The sequence below is a fragment of the Coregonus clupeaformis genome, chromosome 17 (assembly GCF_020615455.1).
Source record: "Coregonus clupeaformis isolate EN_2021a chromosome 17, ASM2061545v1, whole genome shotgun sequence".
NCBI lineage: Eukaryota > Metazoa > Chordata > Actinopteri > Salmoniformes > Salmonidae > Coregonus > Coregonus clupeaformis.
In genome coordinates this window covers 50,740,748-50,757,381 of record NC_059208.1, presented here as the reverse complement: position 1 = coordinate 50,757,381, position 16,634 = coordinate 50,740,748, and the positions used below count along the sequence as shown (strand labels likewise).

Sequence of the window (16,634 nt, the reverse complement as noted above, 5' to 3'; positions counted from 1 at the left end):
GATGCACTTGGAAAGTAAAGGAAGAAATACACAAGATGGGTTGAATAAATATATATTATATTTTAGACATGTTTTTTTTTTGTACAAATAAATAATTTCATATGAATACAAACAATTAAATCTCGACCTCCATCCCTATATTGTCACAAAATTCACAATAAAAGTCAAGCTCCACCGCTACCTCTGGATCCCACTGCACACACCTACAGTGGAACCAGTGCTGGCAGAAGTCACAGCACACCCATGGCACCTCGGATCTACACTCCTGAGGGGAGCTTGCAGGCGGATCATGCTCCCCGCAGCGAGGTGGTGTCTTCTTTTATAAAAAATAAAATAATAATCAAATTGAAAAACATGGTTTTGCAAAATGTAGAAGTTATTCAACAACAATAGTAATTGATACAACAGAGAGAGAGAAACAGATTATGAAGTACATGAGAGTGGTGCCATGGGTGGTGTGACATTGGAGCTTTTTTCTTCCTTTTCTGTGCTGCAGTTTGAGAAAAAGTTGTGTTAGACAGAGCATGTTTCATGTAAACCCTTTTCAACCTTTTTACATCAATACTTCTGGAGGAAGCTGCAGACGTTTTGGAGGAGGTGGAGATGACTTGAGGGCTGGTGCTATGGACTGTAGATATGTAAAGAGAGATTTTTTTTTTTACATTGCTGTTTTATAAAATAGGTAACAAACAGTCATTTTTTCATAATTTAACATGTGTTTACCTGTGGAGGTGGCTGTATTCAAATTGCAGGGGGCAGGGACACCAGACGAGGCTGCTATGGTGGTGTGAGCAGGTGAGACGGAGGAGGTAGTTGGTCCAGAGGAGGCCTTGTTGGTGGTGACAGACAGGGGGGGTGGTGTGCATCGTGGTGGTGATGGACAAAACCGCCGACGATGGCTTGGAGGAGCTGGTGTTTGTAATGGTGGGGTTGAGGGGCCAACAATGGTGTGGCCGGGAGAGTAGGCACGTGGCCTTCTTCTGCAGCTGGGGACTCCGGCGGCTCCTACAGGTGTTGCACACTGGGAGGCACTGGCAGTGGTGATGCAGCTGTCAGGAGGGGTTCCAGCAGGGGGTCCAGCAGAGGCGATGGCGTCAATGGTCTCATCCATGGCAGCCCTCTCCTGTGCCCTCTGTGTTCTGAGGGATGCCCAACGCTCTTCTTCTCACCTCTCCTGCCACTGGCGCGTGTATTCCTCCCCGGTGAGGCATGTGGCGACCACAGGGAGTCTTCTGTATCGGTCTAGCCGATACTTCAGGACAGTAAGGATGTGCCCCAGGTACTTCGCTATCAGCCCCCCCTCTATTAGGGGGTGCTCTTTTAGAGCTAGGGCTGGGACTGGAGCAGGGGCTGAGGGTCCTCCTGTGGTCACTGGGGAGGAGGTGCTGATGGACGGCACAGTGCTGCTGGTTCCAGGAGAGGCGGTGGTGGGACCCAGTAGGGACCAAAACGGCATTAAATGGGACACTTCAGTGGCTTGGGGGGGGGGCCTCCCAGTGTGTAGTGTCCACCGGGGAAACACTTGGGGTAGATGATAAATGGGGGGACGTCCTCCCCAACTGCGTTGAAGCAGGCCAGCACTGTGATGTGCTCCTTGGTCCCCGGAGCCTGCTGGTACACGTGTTTTGCGCCCCGGGGAGCCAGCACTTTGTGCCTGCTCTGGTCGCTACGAAACCCAGACTCATCGCAGATATAGATTTGTCTGAGTTTCTCCCTCAATCCACTCTCCTCCAAGTGCTTCTCATAAGAAGTGAAGAAGGTGTCCATCGTCGGACGTGTGGCACACTCAGCTCTCCCCCTGTCCAGGGTGTCCGGCCTCCTCAAGCTCAGGTTCTTGTGCCTCCTCCTGAACATTTCCCACCACCTCTTCCCCAGTGGTGGGATTGTTTCCCCTGGGTGCCGAAACCTACAATAGAATAGAATATATAATTGTCCATCCAGGATGAAAATGTTTGTTTTGGCATCACCATACACATCCACATTTACATCACACACATTGAGAACAATCAGTCCACCAATCTACATACATAAACACATAAAACACAAATACCTGTGTATTTTGTTGGCGTATTTCATCAGCCTCTGTCTGGTGAAGGGGAACCCATGGCTGGCGCAGTAGATACAGTACTGCACCAGATAATTTTCATCCTCTGGTGCAAGCAATGTGGGTGGTCCACTGCGACAACCATGGGTCACCCGGCCGCTCAGCCTGTCCGCCAGGGTCTGCCGAGGTACACCATGCACCTTGGTAAATAAGAAAAGAAAACTGTTACTAGCAGATACAATTCACATACACATGGTCATCTCCTAAAAACAAAAGATGCCCAACCTTGGCAGCCTGGCGGATAGCCATCCCTGCCCCACAGTCCTCCATGGCATGGAACATGTCCACCTCACTCCACTGCTTCCTCTTGACTTTCTCCATGATGTGGTGTTAATACATGTAGCTAAATAACTTGGCATACTATACACATTTTAGAAAGATAACTCAATCTGAATATGTATAAACATTTACATTTCAAAGCTAAGGCATTGAAAGGTGATGAACGTTTTCAGAATAACTGAAAGTGTACCCACGTTTTTTGTTTGATGATATCTGTAATGAAAATTAGTGTCCCAATTAGTTTAATATTGATGCATACATTGTCACATGTGACTAAATACTGCCTCTATGTAGCTGTTGTAAAATGAAACATAGCCAACAGTGATAGGTGTCAAAAAGTTAATGGTTCAAAGTTCCAAATACATTTTTGCAGATTGTGCAAAACGCCTCTGTCAGAGGACTCCAATTTTGATACTTTACCTTGACAACATTCAGCTGTTTTCGTGATATGAATTATCTAACGCTTACAATTTATTTCCTTTTTGCTTACTTAGCAGTTCTATCAACATTTAGCAACTAAGCTAGCAACATTAGAAAATCCGTTAGCTATATTTCAGAGGTAAAAAGTTGGATATTAAATTATGTGTGGTCTGTCGCGCAGTCGAATTTTACAATATGCAGCGTGTTCCACAAAATGTATACATATATAACTTTTTTGAAAACTCTCAAAACCTAACTTAACTTACATAAATTGCACTGAAAATCGGTGGTCAGCTAGCTAGAAGGGTGTCGTTAGTCGCAAAACGTACCGTTATTTTCCAGTCCATTTAAATGTTGAACTCGAGGTGATTTAGTCCTCCAACCACTAGAGAGTGTCCGAAGTTAGGGGGTGTCCAATGTTGGGGGGAAATTAGCTAACTCATCCAGAGCCCTTTGACTTCTCAAACACCACAGAATGGATCAGGAGATTCGAGAGGTTTCGTCTGGCATCGGGGCTGAATACAACTCTCTTATATATGCTATGGGGGATGCCGCTGATGATATTTTGGAAGCATCGCCATTGGCTGATGCTGATAAAAATAAGTATGCTAATGTAAAAGGAGCATTTGAGCGGCACTGTTTAGGAAAACACAATGTTATTTTTGAGAGATCTCAAATGATGAGGGAGAGAGTGCAGAGGCATTCATCACAGCTTTACACAAGCTGTCTGAGCATTGTGTGCTCAAAGAAAAACTGATGAGAGACAGAATTGTTGTTGGAATAAATGACAGGAGGCTGTCAGAACAGCTTCAGTTGGACTTGACACTGGCAAAAGCTATTCAAAGAGTCAGACAAGTGAAACTGTAAAGAAACAGCAAACATTACTGCACAGCAATGCAGCAGGAGGAGAAACCACTACAAACGTGGACGCCATCAAAGCAAAATAGAATAAACAGAAGAAATTCCAACAAAGTGCAGAGACAACATACAAAGGGCCAAACAAAAGTGAAAAGGAGTGCAAAAGATGTGGAGGAGGACGTCCGCCAGAGAGGAATGAGTGGTGCTGGGGGCATCCCCAAAAGACTGCTTTTCAGAAGCTCAAGGAGGAACTGAGTTCTCCAAAAAGCGCTCTCTCAGTACTCGTGCACGGCTGAGACGACGGTTGCAGCAGACTCATCGTCATACGGCATAGGTGCGGTGCTGACTCAGAAACAGGCTGACAACACTAGGAAACCTGTGACATACATCTCAAGAGGAATGACTGATACAGAGAAGCGCTAATCATAGATTGAGAAAGAGGCGTTAGCAGCCACGTGGGCGTGTGAAAGACTGACTCCTTACCTTCAGGGCCTGCAGTTCACACTACAAACTGACCACAAACCCCTGGTACTGTTGCTAGGCTCCAGAGCCCTAGATCAGGGTCCTACGATTTCCACTGCGACTTCTGAGATTCACCTACAACATCGTCCATGTGCTAGGGTAGAATCTCATCACTGCAGATACGCTGTCGAGGGCACCGATGGGTGACGCACCATCCACCGACGACCTACAACTGGACAAGATAGTGTACATGGATACCATCGTTTCCTCACTACCAGTTGCAGAGGCTCGAGTGAAACAGACCACAGAGGCACAACAAGCCGACAAATCTTGCAAAAAGGTTAAACAATACTGCCTTATCGAATGGCCGGGATAACACAAGTTGCACACATACTTGGCACCTTTCTGGCAGGTCAGGGCAGAGCTTCTCATGGCAGGTGACCTTATTCTGAAAGGTGAAAGACTTGAAATACCACAGACACTCAGAGGTGAAATACTTCAAAAGATCCATGAAGGACATCAAGGAATCTCAAAGTGCCAAGCAAGGGCCCAGCAGTCAGTGTGGTGGCCAGGAATTTAATTCCAAATCCCACAAGCAGTCGACAGGTGTGAAATCTGCCAAAAACACAGTACAGCCGCTTATACCTACCTCAGTTCCTGAAGGACCGTGGCAAAAGGTGGGAATGGACCTGTTTGAGTGGAACAAGAAAACGTACCTGCTGATTGTTGATTACTTCTCCAAATACATTGAGGTAGATGAAATGAGAGTGACTTCGACTGAGGCCACCATCAAATAAGCCTTTGACTGCCATGGAGTCACGGAGACAGTAGTTTCAGACAATGGACCTCAATTCTCCTCAAAGATCTTATATAGTATACACTGAGTGCACAAAACTTTAGGAACACCTGCTCTTTGAATGACCAGGCAAAAGCTATAATCCCTTATTGATGTTACCTGTTTAATCCACTTATATCGTTGTAGATATATTTAGCAGACGCTCTTATCCAGAGCAAATTACAGTTAGTGAGTGCATACATTTTCATTATGGCCCCCGTGTGAAACGAACCCACAACCCTGGCGCTGCAAGCGCCATGCTTTACCAACTGAGCTACAGGGAAGGAGACAGGTTAAAGAAAGATTTTTAGGCCTTGAGACAATTGAGACATGGATTGTGTATGTGTGCCATTCAGAGGGTGAATGGGGAAGACAAAATATTTAAATGCCTTTGAACGGGGTATGGTAGTATGTGCAAGGCGCACCGGTTTGTGTCAAGAACTGCAACGCTGCTGGGTTTTTCACGCTCAACAGTAATAGTTATATTTTCATAATTAATAGGCTGACACATTACCTTTAGCTACAGTGCCTTGCAAAAGTATTCATCCCCCTTGGCGTTTTTCCTATTTTGTTGCATTACAACCTGTAATTTAAATGGAGTTTTATTTGGATTACATGTAATGGACATACACAAAATAGTCAAAATTGGTGAAGTGAAATGAAAATAACTTGTTTCAGAAAATTCTAAAAAATAAATAACGGAAAGTGATGCGTGCATATGTATTCACCCCCTTTGCTATGAAGCCCCAAATAAGATCTGGTGCAACCAATTACCTTCAGAAGTCACATAATTAGTTAAATAAAGTCAACCTGTGTGCAATCTAAGTGTCACATGATCTGTCACTTAGCAGACGCTCTTATCCAGAGCGACTTACAGTTAGTGAGTGCATACATAATTTTTTATACTGGCCCCCCGTGGGAATCGAACCCACAACATTTACATTATTTAGCAGACGCTCTTATCCAGAGCGACTTACAAATAGGATGGCATTGCAAACGCCATGCTCTACCATTGCAACCCTGGCATTGCAAACGCCATGCTCTACCAACTGAGCTACATCCCTGCCGGCCATTCCCTCCCCTACCCTGGACGACCATTGGTCAATTGTGCGCCGCCCCATGGGTCTCCCGGTCACGGCCGGCTACGACAAAGCCTGGATTCGAACAAGGATCTCTAGTGGCACAGCTAGCACTGCGATGCAGTGCCTTAGACCACTGCGCCATTCGGGTTCTCAGTATGTATACACCTGTTCTGAAAGGCCCCAGAGTCTGCAACACCACTAAGCAAGGGGCACCACCAAGCAAGCGGCACCATGAAGACCAAGGAGCTCTCCAAACAGGTCAGGGACAAAGTTGTGGAGAAGTACAGATCAGGGTTGGGTTATAAAAAAATATCAGAAACTTTGAACATCCCACAGAGCAAAATTAAATCCATTATTCAAAAATTGAAAGAATATGGCACCACAACAAACCTGCCAAGAGAGGGCCGCCCACCAAAACTCACGGACCAGGCAATGAGGGCATTAATCAGAGAGGCAACAAAGAGACCAAAGATAACCCTGAAGGAGCTGCAAAGCACCACAGCGGAGATTGGAGTATCTGTCCATAGGACCACTTTATGCCGTACACTCCACAGAGCTGGGCTTTAGGGAAGAGTGGCCAGAAAAAAGCCATTGCTTAAAGAATAAAATAAGCAAACATGTTTGGTGTTCGCCAAAAGCCATGTGGGAGACTCCCCAAACATATGGAAGAAGGTACTCTGGTCAGATGAGACTAAAATTGAGCTTTTTGGCCATCAAGGAAAAAGCTATGTCTGGCGCAAACCCAACACCTCTCACCACCCGAGAACACCATCCCCACAGTGAAGCATGGTGGTGGCAACATCATGCTGTGGGGATATTTTTCATCGGCAGGGACTGGGAAACTGGTCAGAATTGAAGGAATGGTGGATGGCGCCAAATACAGGGAAATTCTTGAGGGAAACCTGTTTCAGTCTTCCAGAGATTTGAGACTGGGACGGAGGTTCACCTTCCAGCAGGACAATGACCCTAAGCATACTGCTAAAGCAACATTCGAGTGGTTTAAGGGGAAACATTTAAATGTCTTGGAATGGCCTAGTCAAAGCCCAGACCTCAATCCAATTGAGAATCTGTGGTATGACTTAAAGATTGCTGTACACCAGTGGAACCCATCCAACTTGAAGGAGCTGGAGCAGTTTTGCCTTGAAGAATGGGCAAAAATTCCAGTGGCTAGATGTGCCAAGCTTATAGAGACATACCCCAAGAGACTTGCAGCTGTAATTGCTGCAAAAGGTGGCTCTACAAAGTATTGCCTTTGGGGGGGGGTGAATAGTTATGCACGCTCAAGTTTTCAGTTTTTTTGTCTTATTTCTTGTTTGTTTCACAATAAAAAATATTTTGCATCTTCAACGTGGTAGGCATGTTGTGTAAATGAAATGATACAAACCCCCCAAAAATCAATTTTAATTCCAGGTTGTAAGGCAACAAAATAGGAAAAATGCCAAGGGGGGTGAATACTTTCGCAAGCCACTCTATACAGAATATCTCACCACCATGCATTTTCATCTCCTCCTCTCTCCTTTATTCCTTTTTCCATCACGCAGAGAGAGGGACTGTCAACAGTTTAATGAAATCGCCTTGATAAAACATGTTACTATCGATGTTCCTGAACAGATTTCACTTGATTTCCCAAAATAAGCACTGGGTAGCTGCAGGAACAAGGTTGGAGAGCCCATGGCATACAGAGTTTGGGTGGAATATCACCTGTTGAGCAGCGAAATAACCGGAGTAGCCTACCCTACAACAACATGAGTGAAACGAACCGGCGGGAAAGTGGCCTCAATTCGCTACTGATGACATGTTTTTTTTTCTCTTGCCCCTGCTCCTGCCCATTTGATAATGTCCATTCTAAATCAAAACTAATTTTACATATTAGTAAAGACAAGATTAAATTGAGAATAGTCTGTTGGGTGAAAATATGATCACTTGATTAGAGAACAGCGTGTGCAGCCTGAGGCAAGAAGCGGAGCGTAAGCTTTTTTTGTGACTTTCTCAAATCATCAATAGCCTATAGTCACATTATGCAGCCCATATATCTTTTAATTTCTAAGGCATTCTATGGTTTGTATCATTGACAACTAAAGTTGCTAAATAACTCTAAATCTAGAATATAGGACTTGTTTCAAATGATCACTTTTACGCTCAACATAGTCACTTCATATGGCACCCTCGCTACGGAATGGGAAAAAATATTGTTTCTATTTTATTCAGCTAAGTTCGATTATATTCTTCTTACTATAAAATCATATAATATAAAATAATGGCACGGGGACTTATAAGCATATCATGTCTGCTAAATGAACAAGAATACAGCCTATGGCATGGCGCATAGCCAGATGACATACAGTAGTCCCCACAAGAATAGTAAACTAACAAAAACTGGGGACATTTTGTTACTCCCCACAAGGTCAAATGCTATTTCTGGGGGTTTAGTGTTAAGGTTAGAATTAGTGTTAGGGTTAGAATTACATTAAGGGTTAGGGTTAGGAGCTAGAGTTAGGTTTAGGGTTAGGGTTAAGATTAGGTTTTTGGGTTAGGGTTAGGGTTAGGGTAAGAGTACGGGTTAGGTTTAGGGTTAGGGGTTAGGGAAAATAGGATTTTTAATGGGACTGAATTGTGTGTCCCCACAAGGTTAGCTGGACAAGACTGTATGCGTGTGTGTGTGTGTCTAACAGTGTGTTTTCTCAGTCAGGTGTTCCCCCATGGTCTTCCTGATGAGTTCACGCTGGTCTTCACTTTGCTCCTCAAGAAGAAAACACTGAGAAACAACATCTACCTCTTCCAGATCTCTGATGAACAGGGATACCCACAGGTATACACTCCTCTTTTCCCCTCCCTCTCTCATCTCTGTCCTCTACCCTCTTTTATTACTATCTTTCTTCCCCTGTTCCTTCTCTCCATCACACTCTCTCCTCTCCTCTGTCTCTCCCCTCTCACTCCATCTCTCTCTCTATTCCTCCTCTCTCTCTCTCTCTCTCTCTCTCTCTCTCTCTCTCTCTCTCTTCTGTTATCTCCTATATCTGTTCCATCTCTCTCTCTCTATTCCTCCTCTCTCTCTCTCTCTCTCTCTCTCTCTCTCTCTCTCTCTCTCTCTCTCTCTCTCTCTCTCTCTTTCTCTCTTCTGTTATCTCCTCTATCTGTTCCATCTCTCTCTCTCTCTTTCCTCTCCTCTCCTCCATCTCGCCACTCTCTATCATCCCTTCAGCTTCTCCTCTCTCTCTCTCTCTGTTGTTCTCTCATTATTATTCATGTTACTTCTATGATGAAATATTGGAGTGTCTGTCACTTCTATAATAAGTCTGAAGCCACATTTAAATACTCCATGTATATGATGAATTGTGGGCAAACCATCTCATTATAAATGATTGATTGGGTGTTTTCAGAGGCAATAATTAGTATATTACCTTTGTCCATGTCTTTGCTAACTTTGCAGTGTGTTCTATGTAGCCCACTTTGAGACACAAAGCACTGTACCAAACTTGTAGCTCCTTCTCCTAGCGGCTACTGCTTGAGACTGGATAGGCATATTCAATGAGGCATTGGCTTTAGCATTGCTTACACCTACAATACAATATCCGATTCCATCAGATCTGTAGACTCCTCTGTAGAGGTGTTATTTCCCAATCAGATGTGATACAACTGTTTTTTTCCCTGTGTCTCACCTCACCTCTCCTCCCCTCCCATCCCCCCTCCTCTCCCCCACTCTCCCACTCTCTCCTCCTTCCTTCCTCCCCTCTCCCCACTCTGTCATCCCTCCCCCCAAGTTCTCTCTTGACCTGAATGGCCCTGAGGCCACCCTGTCCCTGCGTGCGCGGGGGGCCGACCCCCTGGGTGACCCGGTTGGGTGTGTGTTCAGCGGGGAGGGCGTGGAGTCTCTCCTGGACAGTGGCTGGCACAAACTGGCCCTCAGCGTCCAACAGGGAGCAGCCTCTCTACACGTGGACTGCAGCTCCATCCAGACCATGCCCCTGGAGCCCCGGGGAGAGCTACCCACCGAGGGACACACCATGCTAGGCATCAGAGCCACCGATGCTGCCCCTGTGGAGGTATTGATTGGAGGACCAGGGAGGGAGAGGAGGGGGGGTTGATTGTGGTAGGAAGTTGGGAGTAGGGAGATGGGGTTGGGTCAACCTGTATGTGGGGAGTAGGGAGATGGAGGGGGAGGTGGAGAGTGTGGGAGGAGGGGAGAGATGGAAGGAGAGGTGGAGAGGCTGGGAGGAGGGGAGAGATGGAGGGAGAGGTGGAGAGGCTGGGAGGAGGGAGAGATGGAGGGAGAGGTGGAGAGGGTGGGAAGAGGGGAGAGATGGAGGGAGAGGTGGAGAGGCTGGGAGGAGGGGAGAGATGGAGGGAGAGGTGGAGAGGCTGGGAGGAGGGGAGAGATGGAGGGAGAGGTGGAGAGTCTGGGAGGAGGGGAGAGATGGAGGGAGAGGTGGAGAGGCTGGGAGGAGGGGAGAGATGGAGGGAGAGGTGGAGAGGCTGGGAGGAGGGGAGAGATGGAGGGAGAGGTGGAGAGTCTGGGAGGAGGGGACAGGGATATTTAGGGGTGATGGTTGGGGCTGTAGTAGTGGGGTTGTAGTGGGTATACTTGTTCTCTAACAATAGTTTTTCTCTCTGTCTCTCTCTCTCTCTCTCGCTCTCTCTTTCTCTCTCTCTCTTTCTTTCTCTCTCTTTCTCTGTCTCTCTCTCTCTCTCTCTCTCTCGCTCTCTCTTTCTCTCTCTCTCTTTCTTTCTTTCTCTCTCTCTTCCTTCCTCTCGTCCCCCCTCTCTCGCCCTTCTTTTCTCCCTGCCCCCTGTCCTCTGCATCTCTGTCTGTCTCACAGATGGACATTCAGCAGGCGATGGTGTACTGTGATGCCTCCTTGGCCATTCAGGAGGCCTGCTGTGAGATACCTGGAGCTCGGGTGAGAACACCAGACATTACACATCGCTCCCACAACCACCACACCAACCATCACACAACGCTTTTACAACCATCACACAACACTTCTGCAACCATCACACCGACAATCACACAGCGCTTTTACAACCATCACACATCACTCCCACAACCACCACACCAACCATCACACAACGCTTTTACAACCATCACACAACGCTTCTGCAACCATCACACCGACCATCACACAACGCTTTTACAACCATCACACATCACTCCAACACCCATCATCATATGTAGGCCTGCTGCCTTTGTGTATTTTTGCCTGGAGAAAGTGTTCCCACATGGTTGGTATCAAGCAGATTGTGCAGAATCAACCATGTTGACAGAGAAAGAGAGAAAGAAAGAGCTCAGGTATGGGTGGCGAGCACAGCCAGTTCTGAGTTTATTTTGAACCTGAAGGCATTTCCACCCTGATGTCTGTTTTTGTCTGTACAGACCTTTTGTACATACAGTATGTGGAAGTGTCCTTCATGCTTGTGTTTGTTTGTTTGTTAGTGTGAGAGTGTGTGTGCCTGTGTGTGTGTGTGTGTGTGTGTGTGTGTGTGTGTGTGTGTGTGTGTGTGTGTGTGTGTGTGTGTGTGTGTGTGTGTGTCTGTCTGTACGTGCATATAGGCCTAGGTATGAAAGACAGACAAACAGGGAGAGATCCGTTATTCAGAACACCTTCAGAACTGAAGAACTGTAGAACAGCCCAGTAGACTTTCAGAACCCTCTAGAAAAAAGTGATTTACTTTGAAGAGGAGGAGAGGAAGAGACATCCAACTCTCCTCCCTCTTCTCTTGCACTCTGAGCTGTCTGCTGCAGGGCTCACCAGAAACACTGTCTAGAACTGAACCAGGAGCTGCAGTACACACATCCCACCTATAGTTCTGAGAAGAGACATCAGCTGTTTGATAAAGATAGGAGAGCGATGTCACAGAGAGAAGTGGGAGATGACAGTTTTATCAACCTTTAGTTTTCTAAATCTGGAATACTCCAATTAGTATGATATGTTGCATTTCGTATGGTATGTATTAATTGGTGGATGTCCATCATCCACTTCGTACAGTGGCTTGCGAAAGTATTCACCCCCCTTGGCATTTTTCCTATTTTGTTGCCTTACAACCTGGAATTAAAATAGATTTTTGGGGGGTTTGTATCATTTGATTTACACAACACGCCTACCACTTTGAAAATGCAAAATATTTTTGTGTGTGAAACAAACAAGAAATAAGACAAAAAAACTGAAAACTTGCGTGCATAACTATTCACCCCCTCAAAGTCAATATTTTGTAGAGCCACCTTTTGCAGCAATTACAGCTGCAAGTCTCTTGGGGTATGTCTCTATAAGCTTGGCACATCTAGCCACTGGAATTTTTGCCCATTCTTCAAGGCAAAACTGCTCCAGCTCCTTCAAGTTGGATGGGTTCCGCTGGTGTACAGCAATCTTTAAGTCATACCACAGATACTCAATTGGATTGAGGTCTGGGCTATGACTAGGCCATTCCAAGACATTTAAATGTTTCCCCTTAAACCACTCGAGTGTTGCTTTAGCAGTATGCTTAGGGTCATTGTCCTGCTGGAAGGTGAACCTCCGTCCCAGTCTCAAATTTCTGGAAGACTGAAACAGGTTTCCCTCAATAATTTCCCTGTATATAGTGCCATCCATCATTCCTTAAATACTGACCAGTTTCCCAGTCATCCCCACAGCATGATGTTGCCACCACCATGCTTCACTGTGGGGATGATGTTCTCAAGGTGATGAGAGGTGTTGGGTTTGCGCCAGACATAGCGTTTTCCTTGATGGCCAAAAAGCTAAATTTTTTGTCTCATCTGACCAGAGTACCTTCTTCCATATGTTTGGGGAGTCTCCCACATGCCTTTTGGCGAACACCAAACGTGTTTGCTTATTTTTTTCTTTAAGCAATGGCTTTTTTCTGGCCACTCTTCCGTAAAGCCCAACTCTGTGGAGTGTACGGCATAAAGTGGTCCTATGGACAGATACTCCCATCTCCACTGTGGTGCTTTGCAGCTCCTTCAGGGTTATCTTTGGTCTCTTTGTTGCCTCTCTGGTTAATGCCCTCCTTGCCTGGTCCGTGAGTTTTGGTGGGCGGCCCTTTCTTGGCAGGTTTGTTGTGGTGCCATATTCTTTCCATTTTTTAATAATGGATTTAATGTTGCTCCGTGAGATGTTCAAAGTTTCTGGTATTTTTTTATAATCCAACCCTGATCTGTACTTCTCCACAACTTTGTCCCTGACCTGTTTGGAGAGCTCCTTGGTCTTCATGGTGCCACTTGCTTGGTGGTGCCCCTTGCTTAGTGGTGTTGCAGACTCTGGGGCCTTTCACAACAGGTGTGTATATACTGAGATCATGTGGCACTTAGATTGCACACAGGTGGACTTTATTTAACTAATTATGTGACTTCTGAAGGTAATTGGTTGCACCAGATCTTATTTAGGGGCTTCATAGCAAAGGGGGTGAATACATATGCACGCACCACTTTTACGTTATTTATTTTTAAGAATTTTTTGAAACTATTTTGTGAATGTCCATTACATGAAATCCAAATAAAAATCTAATTAAATTACAGGTTGTAATGCAACAAAATAGGAAAAACGGCAAGAGGGATGAATACTTTTGCAAGGCACTGTATGATATGTTACGAATTGCAATTCGAACAATATGTTACACATTTTCAAAATGTATGATATGTGTCGTGACGTGACTTTCAATAATGTGATGACTGTTATTTATCAAATCAACTAACTATGTTTAATTGTAAAATTAAGTGTCCATAAAATGTACATAGTATGTATAAGCTGGAAGTAGTGACCTAAGCATTGTTGTTCACTAGTTTACCCCAATTAGGGAAGGGGTGGTGGGGTTGGAAGTAATAAAGGGAAATATATAAAAAGTATATGTGTATGTATGTATATGTATTTATATTTATGTATATGTATATGTATGTGTATGTACAGTTGAAGTCGGAAGTTTACATACACCTTAGCCAAATACATTTCAACTCAGTTTTTCACAATTCCTGACATTTAATCCTAGTAAAAAATCCCTGTTTTAGGTCAGTTAGGATCACCACTTTATTTTAAGAATGTGAAATGTCAGAATAATAGTAGAGAGAATGATTTATTTCAGCTTGTATTTCTTTCATCACATTCCCAGTGGGTCAGAAGTTTACATACACTCAATTAATATTTGGTAGCATTGCCTTTAAATTGTTTAACTTGGGTCAAATGTTTTCGGGAAGCCTTCCACAAGCTTCCCACAATAAGTTGGGTGAATTTTCCTCCTGACAGAGCTGGTGTAATTGAGTCAGGTTTGTAGGCCTCCTTGCTCGCACACGCCTTTTCAGTTCTGCCCACACATTTTCTATAGGATTGAGGTCAGGGCTTTGTGATGGCCACTCCAATACCTTGACTTTGTTGGCCTTAAGCCATTTTGCCACAACTTTGGAAGTATGCTTGGGGTCATTGTCCATTTGGAAGACCCATTTGCGACCAAGCTTTAACTTCCTGACTGATGTCTTGAGATGTTGCTTCAATATATCCACACAATTTTCCTTCCTCATGATGCCATCTATTTTGTGAAGTGCACCAGTCCCTCCTGCAGCAAAGCACCCCCACAGCATGATGCTGCCACCCCCGTGCTTCACGTTGGGATGGTGTTCTTCGGCTTGTAAGCATCCCCCTTTTTCCTCCAAACATAACGATGGTCATAATGGCCAAACAGTTCTATTTTTGTTTCATCAGACCAGAGGACATTTCTCCAAAAAGTTTGATCTTTGTCCCCATGTGCAGTTGCAAACCGTAGTCTGGCTTTTTTATGGCGGTTTTGGAGCAGTGGCTTCTTCCTTGCTGAGCAGCCTTTCAGGTTATGTCAATATAGGACTCGTTTTACTGTGGATATAAATACTTTTATACCTGATTCCTCCAGCATCTTCACAAGGTCCTTTGCTGTTGTTCTGGGATTGATTTGCCCTTTTCGCACCAAAGTACATTCATCTCTAGGAGACAGAACGCGTCTCCTTCCTGAGCGGTATGACGGCTGCGTGGTCCCATGGTGTTTATACTTGCGTACTGTTGTTTGTACAGATGAATGTGGTACCTTCAGGCATTTGGAAATTGCTCCCAAGGATGAACCAGACTTGTGGAGGTCTACAGGTCTTGGCTGATTTCTTTTGATTTTCCCATGATGTCAAGCAAAGAGGCACTTAGCTTGAAGGTAGGCCTTGAAATACATCCACAGGTACACCTCCAATTGACACAAATGATGTCAATTAGCCTATCAGAAGCTTCTAAAGCCATGACATCATTTTCTGGAATTTTCCAGGCTGTTTAAAGGCACAGTCAACTTAGTGTATGTAAACTTTTGTCAAGTGTCAATGTGCAGCGGTAGGACGGAGTCAGGCGCAGGACACAGAACTGAGTAAACAACGTACTTTACTCGAAAAATAAACAACACTAATTTCCACGCAGGGAAAACACACCAGCTCACATAAGTCTTAGACACAAAACAAAGAACAAACACGCACAAAACCATGTGGGAACCAGAGGGTTAAATAGGGAAATAATATAATGTAATGGGAACCAGGTGTGTACAATCAAGACAAAACAAATGGAAAAAGAAACGTAGATCGGTGGCAGCTAGAAAGCCGGTGACGACGACCGCCGAACGTCGCCCGAACAAGGAGAGGCACCAACTTCGGCGGAAGTCGTGACAACTTCTGACCCACTGGAATTGTGAAACAGTTAATTATAAGTGAAATAATCTGTCTGTAAACAATTATTGGAAAATTACTTGTGTCATGCACAAAGTAGATGTCCTAACCGACTTGCCAAAACTATAGTTTGTTAACAAGAAATTTGTGGAGTGGTTTCTGTACACCAGCGGAACCCATCCAACTTGAAGGAGCTGGAGCAGTTTTGCTTTGAAGAATGGGCAACAATTACAGTGGCTAGATGTGCCAAGCTTATAGAGACATACCCCAAGAGACTTGCAGCTGTAATTGCTGCAAATGGTGGCTCTACAAAGTATTGACTTTGGGGGGGTGAATAGTTATGCACGCTCTAGTTTTCTGTTTTTGTCTTATTTCTTGTTTGTTTCACACAACAACAAAACAAATTGCATTTTCAAAGTGGTAGTCATGTTGTGTAAATCAAATGATACAAACCCCCCAAAAATCCATTTTAATTCCAGGTTGTAAGGCAACAAAATAGGAAAAATGCCAAGGGGGGTGAATACTTTCACAAGCCACTGTATATATTTGCGAGAAGAAAAACATATGGGGGATTGGAAGTGATGCAGACAATTACATTGATGGAAGTTACAATCTATCTGCAATATTAAAGCTGATCTACCCCCCCAAAAAATAAATTAAATAAAAACTATGTTTAATTGTCACTCTTTTAAATTAATCATGTAACAATTAACTTATTAGGAATTTGGAGCACCATGGAAGAAGTTGTTTAACGAGTTACCATCTCCCAAATTAAACTCTTAGAAGATATTTAGATATATATATCGATAACAGTCACTTATCATTACCTCATCAGTCTCATTCTGAACGTCGCATACTCCTTGATATCTGCAAGAACCCTAACCATATTGATGAATCACCAATACACAAATTGGCTTAATTATTTATTTACTCACTAACTAAATA

At 44.5% G+C, this 16,634-nt stretch overlaps 1 protein-coding gene across 3 annotated transcripts in view; it reads left to right on the top strand.

Annotated features, from left to right (window-relative positions):
- The window catches only part of LOC121586676 (collagen alpha-1(XVI) chain), a 120,314-nt gene that overhangs the window by 34,602 nt on the left and 69,078 nt on the right, over positions 1-16,634 (top strand). For all 3 annotated transcript variants that reach the window (XM_041903591.2, XM_041903590.2, XM_041903592.2), the window contains exons 5-7: positions 8,726-8,849; positions 9,802-10,083; positions 10,858-10,938. In XM_041903591.2, the coding sequence (XP_041759525.2) occupies positions 8,726-8,849; positions 9,802-10,083; positions 10,858-10,938 (487 nt within the window). The remainder of the gene's footprint in view (positions 1-8,725; positions 8,850-9,801; positions 10,084-10,857; positions 10,939-16,634) is intronic.